Source organism: Mya arenaria, chromosome 15 (genome assembly GCF_026914265.1).
Source record: "Mya arenaria isolate MELC-2E11 chromosome 15, ASM2691426v1".
NCBI lineage: Eukaryota > Metazoa > Mollusca > Bivalvia > Myida > Myidae > Mya > Mya arenaria.
In genome coordinates this window covers 49,069,008-49,087,863 of record NC_069136.1, presented here as the reverse complement: position 1 = coordinate 49,087,863, position 18,856 = coordinate 49,069,008, and the positions used below count along the sequence as shown (strand labels likewise).

Below are 18,856 nucleotides of genomic sequence, written 5' to 3'. Positions count from 1 at the left end.
ATTTTTATGTTCTATTTTTTATACATTTATGTTCTATTTTCAATAAGATAAGATACAATATGATGAAATTCAACATTAAGGAATGTTTTTGTTTTGTTTTCTCTCAAAATGTAAAACCAATGCCACATGTCACTTTCCTGAACATATTAATAGAAATATATAATACCAATGGCTCTAGAAGCTGGCCTATAATCATCTTCATCATGGAACGTCTTTGAACGTCTAGGAGTGTTGACTTCTGCCCTCGATCTCGTTACACCAGGTGTCCGTGCTCTGCCTTGACTAGTATTCCTTGGTGTACAGGCACTGGATGGGACAGTGGGGGACTTTTTCGGGTCTTGGACTGCTGTGTCCTTTTGGCCCCTTGGTGTTTGGGCTGGCGGGTCCCTGGTTTGGGAGCGCATCATATGGACTGGGGTCGCCCTTGCTGACATGCAGGGTGAGTTCTGAACACTGGAACTATGGCTGTGACTGAGCGAAAGAAAAAATGACACTTAAAACAAGCGTCCAGCATAGCCAACTCCAGAGCTCAATAAAAGGAATAACTCAAAACATTATTAAAGGCAGAGTTATTGGCCTTGCTGTACATGTGCGAAATGTTTTCGGAAACCTGTGTACCAAGTTTCATTTGACTATCTCGAACAGTGTTTGAGATATGGCTAAGTTTAGAGTGCTGGCATGTCAATGCTGACAACCATGAAGCCAAGAGGCTATGCCAAAAAAGGCGCTAATAAAATATTAGAATGAAACCCATGTAATGCAATGGCTTGTGATTTAATGAACTCTTGGGGTTCAACCAGCAAAAGCATTTGCCACAACATATAATCAATACGGTACAAATAAGTGAATTTATAAAAAAATATAATGCATTTCATATGTGTAGAAATTTTTAACTATATTGCTCTCGAAATAACAATTTTACGATAAAATTGAGATTGGCAGCTTGGAGACTTGAGTCTCAAACTCAGGCTTAAAATGTCAGTGAATAAGGATCCAGAGATACTTTTTGGACTACTAGGGGTGTAATGATGGCAATTTTGATGAAACACAATAGCTATAGAAACAATATCGCTTTGCACAAATATTTTTCACCAAATACACAATTTATGGTGAGGGCTTTTCCATTTAAACATATAACCCCCGGGGGGAAGGCACTTTTAAATTATGCCACCCCCCTACAAAAGCAAATTTACTCTTGTGGGGTTCAAATTAGCGAAAAAAGACACCCACCTATATACTATATGTATTTAAAAATAATTGCCTTCCCCCCATACCCCGGGGGTTATATGTTTTACTGGAACAGCCCTGATAATTTTCTTCACTTCTGCAATTGATAGTACCTCTGTGCATATGTGGGTAACATCTTTTTGTAAAGTGTGAATACTATGCAAGAATGTCTGCTTACATAATTATCATTTTTCCATTGCATTACCTTCTGGATGTGTAGGTTCTATATTCCTCTCCGAGACTTCGTTGAGCTCCTCCGCTACTCTGATCAGAGAGAGAATCTTCATCCAAGGGAAGCTCGTCAAATCTACTGATAAGCCGCTCGGTGATGTCAGACATCATTTGCTCACTGTAGAAATATTTTACTGGATGCTACAATTCTTAGGCATATAGTCATTAAAATCAGTAACCACAGACCTAAGAAAAGTTTTTTTCCCTTTTGCACAATCAACACACCAAAACATAGACCTAATTACTTTTTGGAGCAATTCAAATTATGTCTGTTAATAAATAGATTCCCCTTCCCTCAATGTAATGAGGATATAACATTCTGATTTTTCCAAATTTCAAATCAGAACTATTTGTAGTCTAGTAACATAGATGAAGTACATGGAATAACTCCTTAATTAAATGTAGGTAATCCACACTTCCATGTCAAATTTTGGACGTATTCTTACCTGTATGCATGATAAGCCATCACAGAGCTAGCACGATCATCCTCAGCGTCATTGTTTTCAATGACTTCTGTGTCTACTGCATCCTGTAGACTCATATCTGGCTTCCAAGATTTAGGGGCCATGCTGTACACTGAAAATATAAAAGGATTCTTTTGTATTTTAATGTTGCTTTAACATAAATCCACTAGTGATTGGTCAAATCTCAAAGCTAATGATGACACGCAAGTGACAATTATAAATTATAGCTTATGATGACACCAAGGCCATGACGTTTGTTTATTGACATGTATTAAACAAGCAGAAAACCAATCAGTAACCAATCAGGCACCAGTCTGACATAATATATCTTTAGCTCATGACAATTTTTAACACTCACACTGGTAGCTGACTTTAATCTTCTCATCCTTTTGTTTATGTTTAGAAGGTGTAAGAGTTCTCTCCTCCTGTGGGGCCGGTTCCACTCCCACCATGAAAAAACTGTCAATCCCCTGGTAACGTTCCCCAGTTGGGGTCATTCTCGCTATGTCCTTAAGGGCTTCACTTGGGGCCTTGGTTAGTAGGCCCGGACTAAAAGAATAAGTAGTTCTAGTAAAATTGTATAATTATACTTCGAGAATTTAGAACAACTTAATTTTATGGTGATAATGACAAAAAACTTTATAACATCCCTTACATACAGGATTAAATTTAAAAAAAAACATAAACATGTATTTTAAGTTAATTTCCTAAATTAATATTTCTTTTACCATTTTATTGAAATGATTTTTACGGCCATTGTTTTGAATATATATAACAATAGGGCACAAATGACCAACATGATCTTACTTATCTATCCTAGAAGCTGCCCTACTAGACCCAATTCTGCTGTTAGCCCTTGAAGTAGGTCGCGACCCCTGCCTGCTGGTTGCCCTTGACTGTGATCCTTGACCTTTTTTATTTTTCGCCTTTGAACCAGTCTGTGGGCGGGATTTAGCCGATGGTGGACGGGCCTTGACAGTTTCTTTGGAGGGAAAAGGTACAGCTTCTGATTTGTTTGACAGGACAGACTTGTTTCTTGTAAGTTGAGCTTTTTCTTGAGAATTCATATGACTATCTTGATTCTTGCTATTTCTACTCTTTACAGATTCTTTCCGGACTTCATTCTCAATATCTTTAAGCCTGGTGCCCAATATTTCTGAATGTTTCTCAGTGGGACCAATACTGCCTGATTCAGCATCTCTGAGCCAAGCATTGTCACTATGCTTTGCATCTTTTGATTGGGCATCAAGACTTGACCTTGCACTTTTCCGGCCGGACTTTTTACGAGTTGGTCTTCCTGAGGCAGGTGGCTTTGCCTCAATCTGTGGTTTAGATGCCTGTCTTGTCCTTAAAATATGGTAAAATATTGATTATTATCATGAAATGGTTTTTTATTTATGCACATGCAAATTAATCTTGTCATAACTTTTCGATCTTAAAGGGGCTGTACTCCGTATAATAAAATAGCGAAAAAAAAAGAAAATTGTAGAAAACTGACATAAACTTGGTATCGATGTGTAAAATGCACTGAAACTTACTAACTGAAGTACCACATAACAATTAACATATTTTTAGTTATTACGTATTTTTCCCTTAAAAAAAATTACAAACAGATTGGCTAGTTGATGTTATCACGTGATACTACCAAGTTAGGTATATAGCTTAAATTTTCCACTTGTTTAGGGTAAGTCTTCGTAGCACAGTGGATACAACACTGGACTGCAATTTTGGCGCCACAGGTTCGATCCCAGTCTCCGACCCACCTTTTTTTTTGACATGTTGGTAATTTTTTTTACAATTATGATATCAAAAAGTAAAACATTTTATTAAATGATTGTCCTGATATTCCTTACAGAAAAAAAATGTTTTCTGGTGCCAATCTGGTGAACAGTCCCTTTAACGATAGTCTGATACACGGTAGGGAGGGCCATTTTCTAATGTTGTTATTACTTGTGGCCCAACCCAATTGTATAATAATATTGTTTGTCGAAATGATTCATTTGACATGCGAACATTATATACCAAAAAATATGATTAAACTATTGTAAATTTAGAATATTTTAAAGAAACGGAATTTTGCATTATTTAAAATTCTCATTCTCACCAAACTGAAAAGTCAATCAATTACTTTAGATCCATTTTATATAAATTTTTCTTTACAAGGCAACAACTCACATGAAATATTTGTATAACCTTTCAACAACAATAATTATAGTCTAGTGTAACTGCAAAGTGGACTTACTGAATATCTGATGACCATGCTTCTAATCCTCCTACTTCCTGGATCTTGTAGGCGCCAGACTGCTCAGCACTCATATCCTGAAGTACATTTAGTAAATACTCATTGAGTTTGAAACCGTGCAATATGGTACAGGCCCCATAATTTCTCAAAATATCTAAGGGTAACAGATGTCATATTTCAATCAGCCAAATTACTACTTAAAACTTGATTGTATGGACCAAAACATAGCCTTTCATGACCATCTTCAAAATTATCCCCCTTTAAAAGTCTTCATTAGGAGAAAATTAAACAATTTATACCGAAAACAAAACTAGTTGCACCAATGATTTTTGACACCCTAACTTAATAGTCTCTCATATAGGCATATAAACAAAACGATAAGCATTGCTGGAAATTGCTTTCAGTCTATACTAGTATTCTTTCTGTTGTTTTTTTTCCCCTGGTGAAAAAGGCACAAAACTCAATTATTGTATTAACCCGGTATGTAAACAATTTTGTGCGTTTTGTCATACAGAAATTACAAATAGAGTCTCATGTTAGTATACTTTTTATAATTAAAAGTTATACAAGTCAAAAATAACTAAAAGAAACCCATGAAAGTTCCTCGGCCTGTTTCAAAACACAGAAAAACTAAAAATGCAGATAAATTTATAATTATACAATAGGGTATTTCTTTCACAATATCACATTGAACATTTTTTTAAATAAAATTCTTAAATAATTGAATGAAAATAAAAGTCTTACATTAGCCTCCACTTCAACAATAGACAATGAGTCTGGCCCAAGGTTCTGACCCTGGAATTCGGGATGTATCGCTTGGTACAGGGCTTGAAAATCTACTCGCCCTTCATCTGTTGAAAAAAATATCAATGTCATTTATCGATTTATGATTAAAATTAACTTAGATTAACTATTGTTTTTACTTTCAAAAAACCCTGCAATTGCTGGTACAATATTTTGAAGTTTTATGATTGTTTTTTATTGATAACTCAAAGCTAAGCATCATTACTCATTCCAATGTTTAAATTATGGGGATTTTTTATTACCCAATTCTGCATCATCATAATCTTCGATTTTCATGGACATGTTTGACTTTTCCCTTCGAGGACCCCTTCCGCTCAGTCCCCTTGGCACCCTCTGAGAATTATTCTCCCTTGCTGATTTTGGTTCCTTCCTTGGGGTCTCTCGCGGGGTAAATAATGCGTCAACATCCGTCCGTCTGTGTTTCTTAAGCAGGAGACGATCTGCGTAACTTATTGAGCTGTTGAACTTGATTTCAATATTCTGTTGCTCATCTTGTGTGGCAGTGGAAGTGTCTACATTCACAGCTGAAAGGTGGATTAAAATCTGTGTCAAACAGATTTAGGAATAGTGAATACTAGGTCATATTCTATGCTGAGCTAGTAAATGATGGTTAACTTAGAACAGATAGATTGCTTTAATCTAGACAGCTCCTTCGATTGAATGATCACAAAACCATGATGATAACAATATATAATTTAGCAATGTTGAAATCATAGAATGATAGAATCAAAAATAGTGGCTAAAATTAAACCCTCGCAAAATTAAACCAATCTACAATAAGCCAATATTTCAATGCAAGTGTAGGGCACTCTTATCCATTTCAAGCAAGTCTATAAGACTTTCTGTCAGGTCATTAACTCATTGGCACAAGTCAAGTTATAATTTGTACCAATCTTTCAACCTACTGGGTGTCTGTACTGGAGAGTAGGGCACTCCTCCCCGTCGCTGTGATCTGTCAGTTCCCGGTTGCTGTGACCTGTCAGTCCCCGGTCGCTGTGACCTGTCAGTCCTGGGTCGCTGTGATCTATCTGTACCCAGCTGGTCCTCATTTTCCCCTGTCTTTCCCTTTCTCCATGCACCAAGAGCTTCCTGGAAGGACGCAGCCTGCTCGGCCTCATCATACGACCCGTGTAATAGCGAGTTCTCGTACGTTCCACTGGCACCCTCAGGGCTGTTTCTGTCCTAAGAAGAATTTATATCTTGTTTTAAATAACAAAGAAGCTGAATACAGTGTATGGACATGTCTGACACATAGACTATGGTCTAGCTAAATTTCCCCTTAAGTTTTGTTTAACATTTTTCCAAATTTCTATTATCCATAGAGAATATAAGTATCTATCGTGTGTTTCCGGTACAAGTCTTGCATATTTATATATTTGATTGCGCTTTATTTCAGTGGAATAATATACTTTTCATAAACCATACAATAAAAGAAATAAGAAGTGAGGCGTTGTTGCGCGTGACTCATCTTACATGGGGGAAAACAGCACTGGAAACACACATCCGGTATGCAAGAATATCTTGGTTCAACAGTATACAGTAAATCTGTGATCATTCCAGGAAATGAGATTATTATGAAACCCACAATGTTTACAAAAAAGACATGGGAGCTATCTTAGCAGGGAACAAATATGTGATATTTTAGATTGTTTATACTTAACATAATGAGTCAAATTTTAAATAAACAGTATAACTTGACTATAAAACTACAATTCTTTAATTAACAAGATTAAATCTTTATTTAACATTTGGCAATTGCTAAGATTTTAAATAAATTATCTGAACATACAATTTAATCTCATACATTAATTGGCCCCTGAACTTTATTTCAGCAAAAAGAAAAGGCCTTCGCAAGAGTGTACAAGTTTCCACCCTCAAGACTTTTGGTAGTCCCAAAAAAAACAAAGCAAAAATGATAACTAACAAAAATAATATCAATTATCGTCGTCTGAGAAGCAACGGAATGGTTTTCGAAATTGACAATTTTTGTCACAAATATCACTGATTGTGACTTGTTTCTTGAATTTTTCATAGCCTAGCTTATTAGATTGGCCCCCTACTTTCAGGTTAAAATCAGCACCCAATTTCTTTATCTTATAAGCAGGAAAATATGGTACATAAGTACATGTACCATTACAATATGTAACTCAAGTTCATTTTAAAACTCACTTTTCTAGCACTGCCTGGCGTGAGAGCAGCAACAGCACCATCGCCCTGGTTGAAATCATACGAGCTGAAATGATGAAACAACATGACTTATTTGCATACCACAAGCTAATACAATGAATTTATTGAAGAGATACATGAACAATGATATTTATCATATCACATACAATATAATATTAAATCGTGAGTATTCGTCATCATCAATGTGTGACTGACACCTTTTTGAAACAATAAAGATCTTTAGATTTAACAAATACTAGCTTTTTTGAATGAGTACTAACACATAGAAACTTATCTTTTTGTGAAATATATTTTTTTTTAAATTGCACATTTCTAATCATGTAAATGTAGAAATAAAATAATTTAAGGCAGCAGTCATATCTTAACTACCGGTACATGACGTCACACAATATTACCTGTTTGTGGAGGGAGGATTAGGTCTCGGTGAAGCAAAGCATTGTCTTGGTGTAGCCTGCAATTAACGGCATGTAGTAAAATGTTATTACTTTTAGGTAATCTCAATGCATGCCAATGACAAAATGACATTAACATATTTGCTAAACGCTTTTAAAAAGGCAATAAAATGAAAAACACAATACACTGGGTGTGCGTTTTTCTTCTATGTTATATCATCTGATAAGCATTTTTCACCTTCAAAATATGTCATTTTCTTTTGTGTTCAACCACTTTACTATGTATTTAATTCCATACCAAGGCATATCTTTTTAACTTGATTGAAAACCAGAGTGCAGTGGAGGAAACGGCAACGTTTGTCAGGGTTTTATTCAGTCAAAAAAGGGGGCATACCTCCACAGTTATTAAGCCAGAGTTATGGGCCTTGATGTCAATAAGCACATTGTCTTTTGCAACATGTGTGCCAAGTTTCATGTAAATATCTTGAACATTTATGAGCTTATGCCAAGGTTAAAGCTTTTCCTTTTCAACTATGTCAACAACTAGCCTTTGACAAAACCTAACCTTTTTTTTCTTTGAAAAAAAGCAAGCTGAAAAACCAAACTCTGACTGCTTAAAGAATGCCAAGAATTGGAACCAGTACTGTTGTACATCATGAGAAGCCTGGAGGAAGATACTCTAGTAGGGATCAACTCAACGACCTCTTAGGTGGGAGGCAAGGATCCTTTTCATTGAAAGAACTTGGTTGTACAATAATTTAACTTCAATAATTTTATATCTGTATTAACAGCACAAATGTCAAGATTTGTAATTTTTGTTTCTTAAACTTTGTGTTCATTTTTAATACTGTCTTTTCTTCCATTCACACAATTAAGTAGCAAAAAAATATGACACTTAGATCATTTCAATTACAACAAAGACCTGAAACCTGACTACTAGACCACCTCAACCACGAGCATGCAAAGTTCACATTCTTTTCAAAGGTAGAAATGTGGGTGATTTCAAGCCTACCATGAGAGGTACAGATCTGTGTTTCTTGAGGTTTCCCTTGAGATGGAATGCAGCGAAACAGCCAGCACAGTAGTCTTCTGAACACTGGACACACGACTGAAACACAAATACAGTAAATAGAATAACTACCCGTGTTAAAAGAGGCTAAAACATGCTAAACCTAGAAGTTTCAGACATTCTAGGTAAGATATTTTATTTTACAAAACAATGTTATTCAGTTTATTAACAAATGTACAATTTCTTTTACAAAATTAAACGGGCTAAAATTTCACTTCTCTACGTCATTTTTTGCTCTGCAAATGAGACCAAATGTTTTTTCCCAAGCCAGCATAGATACAAGGAAAACTGCTGATTTATGATTTATTGTCATGTTAAAGGTTTATTTCTGGCTCTCGAACCTCAATCTACACTAAAAGGGCTATGAAAAGTCCACAATTTTTCTCATTAAGAAAAATATCGAAAAGTTACAATGGTAATGTTACATACCACAGCAGCTGACCTTTCCTCACATTGACCACATTTAGGCCCTTTAGGCTTGTCCCGTGGTGTGTGTGCTCCCCGTTGAGCAATGTATGCTATTGTGCCAGGCTGGTTGCTTCTTTCAGGCAAGTCTGAAATAGGCAAAGGGAATAAAAAAAGTCTTCAGACAGAAAGGGGTTGTACATCACAATGATAATGTTTTGACTTGTTTCCTGGAAGTGGGAGATTTTCCAAGTTTGCACACTGAATGGCATACATTAGCTTCTACTCAAAAAAACAAACATAACAAACATCATTATAGTGAATATGGTCTGCAGCGGAATCAGGAAATACATAAATCTAGCAAAAATGGCAGAGAAATATTAGCTGCTGCAAGCAGTTTCGTAAATTTTCCCTGCAATTTTCCATGATTGTATATTTCCCAGTATGCCTCATTTGTCTTTAAATATGTGTATTGACAAATGAGGAAGATATATATATATATTTATAGACAAGTGAGACATGTGTCCGGTTGTCGCATTAATATGGTGACAGAACCCGCAACCCAGCAGGTGGTCTTATTGTTATATAGTGATGTCCTGGAAATCGAGTGATCCAGCTTTTATTTTAAGTTGCAGAAGCTAACTTTTCCTCTGCATTTTTTCTATTCACTAGTGTATATACAAAATTATTAACTAATATCAGCTTTCATTAAAAAAGCAGATGCCATTATACAGAAGAGAATTTCTTTCACTTACCTAATGGTTTATCCTTTAAAATCTTTATTTTTCCTTTCGTCGGTGCCTGAAAAAGACATATATTGCATATAATGAGGCCTTGTTTAAATTAAATTAAATCATATGATACCATCATACCACTGGCTAAAATAAACCATGCCCTAAATAACTCTTCAAGTCAAGTGTTTTCAACATTTGACTTTGAAAACCAGTTCTTATAACAAATGTCTTTAGAATCATGAAGCATAAGTCTAAGAGAGTGGTCCAATTAACATGATGGTCATTCAAATGAATACATACACTTTTGTTTTTGTTCTTCTTAATAACCTCATCTGCGTACGTGGTTAGGTTTCCCTGTTGGCCACGGCTCCAGAACCCTCCACCTTGCCGCCTGAATCACATGAGAACTATATTATTTAGAAGCAATCAAAAATATAAGAACCAAAAACTGCTGTTATGAGCTTTTAGTGCCATATATTATGGAATCCTGAAAACACAACAAGGTATCAGTAAAACATAATCAATAGAAATGTTATCAAATTAAACTTTTTGAAAACTTGTCATCCATTAAACATAAAGAAACCAGAGACATTAAAAACATTTATTAAATAACTATGAAATATTAGCCTTTAATAAACACAGCATTTGCCTCGTCCAATAATACAAGGCCTCATCTATAACAGTGCCAATATCTATATCAGTTAGCGGCCCCGTGCTGAAAATTGATATAGATATAAAGACCGCATTTAAAAGAATTTGATTGGCTAATTAAACAGGGCCAAAAAATGATATAGATTCGCAGCTGGAAATTCGGAAACAGCAGCCATTTTATTTTAAACTTAGTATTTTAAAGTCAGTATTAAAACGTTCGTCGACAGTTTGAGCACGAAACTAATTCATAGTTTTAGGGTATACAGAAAAAACAAAACGATTTAGTGTTATGTAACCACTGTGTATGTACAATTTACAAGCGTTTATATTCACTCGGATCAATGCAGAAGAATGTCGTCTGGCGAGGAAACGTAAGAGCTGCTAGCTAATGATTTATTATCCATGTAAGTCAATTAATTAATTAAATTAAACTTAAATGAATCCTTTAAGTGCATGAAGTTATTTAATAAAATTGTCAATAAATAAGTGATTTGGCATTGGCCCTGTTATTTGTCCTCGGGACAGTTGTATTGGCCTTCGGCCTCGTGCCAATACAACTGCCCTAGGACAAATAACAGGGCCAATATCAAATCACTTATTTATAAACATATAGTTAAAACCAATCCATATCACATTTAATTTACTCAAAGAATGACCTACTGTTTATTCCTCAGTCATGAGAGATTAGTATTTCTCTTTTTCCCAATTATTTACCAGCTCCATAATTCACTCATCCATCCCTCATAAAGTCTAATTTAATATTTCCCCTCCCCTACCAACCGCTCTGAAAGCCTAAGCTTATACTTTCTTTGGTTTTCCTTGCCCCTTACTTTCTGCCAGTTAACCCCTCCCTTATGAAATCCTAATGCCAGCTCCATAACTCCTCCTCTCCACCGCCCCCCACCCCTCTTATTTGAGAGATTCTAATTGAATTCTTACTCTCCATCTTTCTCTCTATTCATGGCCTGTTTCAGTTCCATAACTCATCAACCCACCCCACCCATGCCTCATTTCTTTTTATTTCCCGCCCCATAAGAAAGTCTAATCCAGTACTCACTCTTGTACATATTGTTCTTCCCCCAATGTACTGCAGCTGTCATAACTCATCCCTCATCTCCACTCCCCCCTTCGGAAATCCTAATTCAGTACTTACTCTCGTTCTTCTTTCTCTCTATTCATGGCCATTTTCAGTTCCATAAGTCGTTCCTCCATCTTCTTTCCTTCTTCTGCCAGCTTTCTTGTCTCCTGCTTGGCCCGCTTCAGGTTCCTGATTGGTAAAAAATATTATAATACAAGAATATTACAAATAATTCTATATATAGCTACGGTTATCTTCAATTCTTTTTCACATCCTGCAGCTTCCCTGTCTGTTATTCAGCTTGCCTATGATTCTTGTCTCAATGATAAATACATCCTTATGGAATTTAACCTACAGCTCCAGCTAATGTGAACACCTTTCCACTTCCAAGTACCACACTTAACAGACATAATTTGGATTCCAGTCTTATGAAAATATGTTATAATCTAAGTCAGTAGGAACATATTCTGTAAATTCTCCATGTCTTACATAATTATATAAGCTGTAGAATCAGTTCACGCTTTAACTTAGTTTCCTTCAGAACTTCAGTATTTAAGAATAATTAGTCAATAACAGTATATTATACCGGGTAGTTAATAACAACTGTATATGCATCCAACGACTTACTAATGTAGAGTGTTTGAGTATCTTTAGCATGCACAAACTAAAACGACAAATGTGAATACACTTTAATTCAATTCATAGGGTACGTGCTGTGCTGAAACAGAAATATCTCAAAGTACATTTCAATTTACCCCAAAAATAAATAAATTTGGAATAAATGGTGTCAAAGAAAAAAACGAGAATATAAATATATATGTGAATACTGGTCACTAAGTGGCTTTATTGATAAAACAAAAGGTCACTGAAGAATTAAAAATCAATGTAGCTACATGTGTATGTAGACAATAAGGAATCTAAATCTATTTGCTTAAGAATAATTGAAAACAAAACAATAAAACTTTAATTTGCTGATTTGTTTGTATTGATCTGACATGCATTATATTTGAGGGACATGCAATTGCTGTGACCATAACATTTAGTGATACTTACGCAACAAAATACCTATGTTGATACGAGTTAGGAAATCAATATAAATACATGTCCATTTGAATTTTCCTTCATATATTTATATATATAAAGTATGTTTCTTTAAACATGTTAGTCTACATTTAATACTGCTATAAAGTCATGCATGGATCCATCATAGCTAAAGCATCACTCAGGGATGTATGGATCCATCATGGTTAAAGCATCACTCAAAGATGGATGGATCTATCATAGTTAATGCATCACTCAAGGATGCATGGATCCATCATGGTTAAAGCATCACTCAAAGATGGATGGATCTATCATAGTTATGGCATCACTCAAGGATGCATGGATCCATCATGGTTAAAGCATCACTCAATGATCTATGGATCCATCATAGTTAAAGCATCACTCAATAATGCATGGATTCATCATGGGTAAAGCATCACTCAATGATGTATGGATCCATCATAGTTTAAGCATCACTCAATGATGCATGGATTCATTATGGTTAAAGCATCACTCAATGATGGGTGGATTCATCATAGTTAAAGCATCACTCAATGATGCATGGATTCATCATAGTTAAAGCATCACTCAATGATGCATGGATTCATCATAGTTAAAGCATCACTCAACGATGCATGGATTCATCATGGTTAGGGCATCACTGAATGATGCATGGATCCATCTTAGTTAAAGCATCACTCAATGATGCATGGATTCATCATGGTTAGGGCATCACTCAATGATGCATGGATCCATCTTAGTTAAAGCATCACTCAATGATGTATGGATCCATCATATTTAAACCATCACTCAAGGATGCATGGATCCATCATAGTAAAGGCATCACTCAATGATGCATGGATTCAGCATGGTTAGGGCATCACTCAATGATGCATGGATCCATCTTAGTTAAAGCATCACTCAATGATGCATGGATCCATCATAGTTAAAGCATCACTCAATGATGCATGGATCCATCATAGTTAGGGCATCACTCAATGATACATGGATCCATCATAGTTAAAGCATCACTCAATGATGCATGGATTCAGCATGGTTAAGGCATCACTCAATGATGCATGGATTCAGCATGGTTAAGGCATCACTCAATGATGCATGGATCCATCTTAGTTAAAGCATCACTCAATGATGCATGGATCCATCATAGTTAAAGCATCACTCAATGATGAACTAATTCTCAGTTTAAACACTCAATTTGAATAATTCATCAGTGCAATTTTAATCACTGATCAGTATAGATTATTTTTAGAAAACTGGAATTCAACAAATGGGATTTTTTGCCTGTTGGGAGCGCCAATCATATTTCACCTTGATCTTGACCTTTGACCTGCTGACCCCAAATGCATAGTGGTCATCTTCTGACAAAGACCAACATGTAGTATACCAAGCTTGAAAACTCTAAAACAAGTCATTCAAAAGTGTTTGAAAAGAAACAAAAGTGTGACAACAATTTTAATGCCAGACAAAGTACAACATAGTAATCCTTATGTGTCTGCAATGCTTCTCAGACAAAAAGAGGCTGTCACTGTAGTCAAATTTGAAAATGATATTATAATGGTTTACATACTGTGTCTTGAGCCTGGTAGACACATCCTCCTTTTTGTTGGTAGAAAGGTTAAATCCTGCTGACATTTTTCACTTTATCCAAAACCCTGCAAAAGATGTGTAAAAATGATTTGTTACAATATAAATCGTAAAAACGCAAGTATTATGAAGCTAAGTAGAAGAATGACCCCCTCATTAATAAAATATTAACAATTTGCTTAACAATGGAGTATATTGAATACAAGTCCATACCAGTGCATTTGTATCTCCATGGTTATTATGTGACTTGTAAACCACTCCATTGGTTATTTATATCTGGGTGGTTCCGATCATGTCATATAATGTTAGATTTAAACTTTCTGCATGTATTATAATTGTAAAAGGGAATATAAACTGTACCCACTATGACGAGTAAATTTTGCCGCTACCCACATGACAATTTTGTGGTACAATACAGAAATAATGCTTAATTAATATTTGTAATGTAATGTAAATGTTTGGGGATAATCTACTAGAATCAAAATTTGTAAATAATCATTTTATTGTAAGATTTAGGCCATCAGATTTTGGAAATATACCGGTATTGCCTACATAAGAGTAAAATTATTTGGACTAACATCTAAACATGCTGCTAGGGAGGGATGCTCTACCACTTTGGCACTAGTGTTTTGTGGATGTTATGTAAATGAAACTTAAATGAACTACATTATTGTATTTTGGCATTTTTGTGACTGAGGCAGTTTTGGCCACATAAATAATAATTGAAAAAAAAACAAAACATGTATTTATCTTCTTTATTTTCTGTTGTTTTTTTTGTCAATTTAAGTTGGATGTCCCAATTACTGATAACGTAACTTTGTCAACATCTGTTGGAATTAAATAAACAATATATATATGATCCATTATTGTTTTACATATATTATTTACTGTCCATGCTAGATCAAAAGCATATCATTTACATGTATTTTAATTAAATAAATTTTACACTAGCAATCACAACATACTTGGTTACAAAGTTCATATCAACCAAGGGTCATCTGTCAAATTGTTTATTTTGAAACTTAATAATCATGATGATTTTTATTATCAATCAGACAGGAACATTTACAAAATATTCAGAAAGTGACCTACCGGGTATATTAGCAAAACCTCTACCCAAACGTTGCAAAAATATACTAGAATTAGAATAGAATTCCAAACATTTTAGTAATTCATCTGTTTTAAACATACAATACCAGTAGTTTACTGACATCCGTGATTTTCGCCTCTTTTCGGAAGTTACATATCAAACGTCTGATTATTGTCAATTAGATGCTTGAAACGTCTCTACAGGTAAAATTACAAAAGTTTCCAGTTGTTTACAAAATCATGTTAATCACAATTGCAGGGCACATGCACAAAAAGCACACCATAAGATATGGAAACAGTCAGGTTAGACAATTGCTTCGGAATTCTACTTTTTTGGTCCATACGACATTATACATTGTAAGGAAATATTCAATTTCAGTTGAATGTATACATTCGAAATGTGTTAACAATAGATACCTTGGTAACACTTATTTCGTATGTATATATGTAAGTTTATTTTATTGCAAAAGAGTAGAATCTATAATGTGCGGGTTTAATTACTTGTCTTTTAATCATTATAGTTAAAGAAAATGCTTTATGGCAGAATTCCCAGTTTAAGGAAGCATTCAGGAACTACTTAGAAGTAGAATTATCAAAGACAAACTCAAATTTGACCCCTTATGAACACCTCATTCTGAACCTTAGAGAATGGAGTAAAGATATTTAATTTCACCAGAAGATGAGCTGAAGTTGATAAAAAAACAATTATTTTTCAGATATCTTCAAAATTAAAGATATAATTTACTCTACTGGCATGGCTCTTGTGGTCATTTTCAATCCAGAGCATGTACGTTTGAGCAATAGGCAACAAGTATATAGTTCACTTTTAGTGTTTTGGTTAGCTGAAAACGCTGCACGTTCAACATCTGAGGACAGGAAGTGTTGTAAGCAGATTAGTTGCATGAACTATTTTAATATGTGCCAAGTAAAGGTAATCTGAGTGTAAGAAATATTTGCTTTTAAAACTGCACTCATCGTCAAAATTTCATTTCTGTAGCCTTAAAAATAACTAGAACTCCGCGAGTCGGATGTGTCGCCTGACGAATTATTTACTGTTGACATTATAGCTGTTAGATTGGCATTTTATTCATTTATAGACAATGATGTTGCCATTTAACTTTCAAGTGTAGGTTTGATAGTTTACGAGATAGGCCACGGACAAAACCTAAGCAAGAAAATTAACAAAGGGCAATAACTCTAAAAATATGGCAGCAAGAGTAAAGGTTCTTGTGCAATGCACTTGCCCTCGATGAGATCTATCTAGCTATAAAGTTTCAAGTTGATACCTCTTATATTCTACAAGATATGCTCCAGACAAAACTTTAAGCATGAAAAATAACAAAGGGCAATAACTCTAAAAATATGGAAGCAAGAGTAACAATTCTTGTGCACTGCACTTGCCCTCAATTATATCTATCTACATATGAAGTTTCAAGTTGATACCATTATTAGTTTAGGAGATATACCCCAGACAAGCGAAAATGGGACGCGGACACCGCCGCCGCCACCGCCGCCGACAAAAGTAACCCCTATATGTCATCTTTTCAGGCGACACAAAAAGTCGGTCAAAGGTCATCCGAGGACAACATTAATGCTTGTTTAAAACTGTTCACATGGTCAAAATTTCATTACTGTAGCTTTAAAAATTAATAATTAGTCAAAAGGGGTGGGGCCAGCTTTTGCCCAAGGGGCAGTATTTCATATGTTTTCAATTGCATCATATGATGCTCCACAACAAATATCAAAGGTATGGGCCTTGTGGTTTGAAACAAGAAGATTTTGAAAATATTTCTTAGACTTCCCTCATGTAGTCTTGGCTAATAATAGACATAGCTTAAAATAGCATTTTTTATACTTTCAAGACCCATTATCCAGGCATGCATGGGCAAATCTGGCTGGTTTTCAAAAGGAACCGAGTTCTAATGGATATCTAAATACTGTACAAGTTTCATCGAGATACAATCAAAACTGAAGACTGTATCGTGTTCACAAGTGTGTGTTTACACAATAGCATTTTTTTATACTATCAAGGGCCATAATCTAGGCACGCATGGGCAGATCTGGCTGGTTTTCGAAAGGAACTGAGCTCTAATGGATATCTAGATACTGTACAAGTTTCATCGAGATACAATCAAAACTGAAGACTGTATCGTGTTCACAAGCGATTGTTTACAGACGCACGATCGCACATACTACATACAATACCATCGCATAAGCTCTTCTGGCCTTTGGCCAGTAGAGCTTAAAACTCAAAAAGTGTCCCAGAAATACTCGCCATCTAGTAAATTAACATAATTTGTATCAGGGGCAATCTTATCATTATGAATCTGTTTCTAATGATACACATTGGACAGAAAAGAGTCACCATACCACACTAGCTACAATAATGAGGGATCAGGGATACTTTTTTTTTTTTATTTTAACATTTCTTATGTATCCCTGTAGCACTACAACTCTCTACCATTTAACACCGGCGAAAAAATATAAAGTAATATTTCGATGCCTCGATGTTGAATAATAATGACAAGATTGTTCAATATATACCCGACAGTGATCTATACTGGATTGAATTTGTCGTTAGATTCTTTATTTTCACATAAATACATTCTAGGTCATAAATACCCTTTTATACATGTACACAACATATCAGATTTGTCCCAGATTTACAGATATTGGAACACTTATTTTCGCAGAAAACGGAGATAATTTCAAAGTTGTGGCCGTGAGGATTCTTTGCGCAAAGACAGTTCGCTACTTTTTGCTGGGATGGTGGACGTCAGGAGTATGCGATAGTAAAAAAAATCGTCAAAAGACTTGTTGGCGGCCATTTAGGAAAACAACATACCACACTACACAACTTTTGAGACAACTAAACTGTTTTTCAAAGTAAACAAATGCACCAAAAATGACCAAGAACCGAACACACATGTGTACACAGTTGGCATTGTTTTAACATTCACAGTATTAGCCACAATAATGCGCGTTTAGGGAACTTTCTTTACATTTGGATATTCATTTTGTTCCCTAAACGCCACAAGTCGTCTATTCAATATCAATGTAAAATATATTCTTCAACTGTTACTCCACAATACTAAACACTTCACTGATAAATAAAAACATAAAAGTTACTCTTTAATTATTTTAGCCAATACCTACTACTAATAACACATAAGTTTTTAATTAAACACAAATTATTGGTTTAATTTAGATCAACGTCTGTCAATAAAGCATCGCCATTTTGAAACCATCTATAGCAGGTCCCCGTTATCTTTCCGCTCAATATACTTAGCGCTGGGATCTGCCATTCTTGGCTAGGAAAACAACAAGTGGGATATGGACGCGTAGAGTCGCCATATAAAAAATCGTCAAAGACTCTGAAGCGGCTGATTATATGGACTATCACAGTATAATGAGTATTAAAAATGGACACAGACCATTTTGAACAAACCCTTTACCCATTTATAGATATAAAATATTTATTAAATATACTTTTATTGGCATTTTGTGATGAAAATAAATAATTCAGACGTTGTTTACCTGTCCCAAAGCATGAAGTTATTTTGACAAAATAATAATATTATTATCACCATCCAAGGTAAACAAATTCGGAAATCTCGTTGTTCCGCGAATCGGTGTG

At 35.1% G+C, this 18,856-nt stretch overlaps 1 protein-coding gene across 1 annotated transcript in view; it reads right to left on the bottom strand.

The window, feature by feature from the left end:
* Positions 1-18,856, bottom strand: part of LOC128218925 (uncharacterized) — a 29,538-nt gene extending 10,682 nt beyond the window's left edge. Inside the window, exons 1-18 of the mRNA XM_052926701.1 lie at positions 18,757-18,856; positions 14,114-14,198; positions 11,560-11,673; positions 10,056-10,146; positions 9,777-9,822; positions 9,046-9,170; positions 8,560-8,655; positions 7,551-7,606; positions 7,138-7,201; positions 5,874-6,150; positions 5,211-5,492; positions 4,909-5,015; positions 4,165-4,241; positions 2,730-3,269; positions 2,281-2,471; positions 1,905-2,034; positions 1,433-1,576; positions 167-471 (exon numbers count right to left, since the gene is read on the bottom strand). Of these exons, the coding sequence (XP_052782661.1) occupies positions 167-471; positions 1,433-1,576; positions 1,905-2,034; positions 2,281-2,471; positions 2,730-3,269; positions 4,165-4,241; positions 4,909-5,015; positions 5,211-5,492; positions 5,874-6,150; positions 7,138-7,201; positions 7,551-7,606; positions 8,560-8,655; positions 9,046-9,170; positions 9,777-9,822; positions 10,056-10,146; positions 11,560-11,673; positions 14,114-14,178 (2,710 nt within the window). The 5' untranslated portion in view covers positions 14,179-14,198; positions 18,757-18,856. The remainder of the gene's footprint in view (positions 1-166; positions 472-1,432; positions 1,577-1,904; positions 2,035-2,280; positions 2,472-2,729; positions 3,270-4,164; positions 4,242-4,908; positions 5,016-5,210; positions 5,493-5,873; positions 6,151-7,137; positions 7,202-7,550; positions 7,607-8,559; positions 8,656-9,045; positions 9,171-9,776; positions 9,823-10,055; positions 10,147-11,559; positions 11,674-14,113; positions 14,199-18,756) is intronic.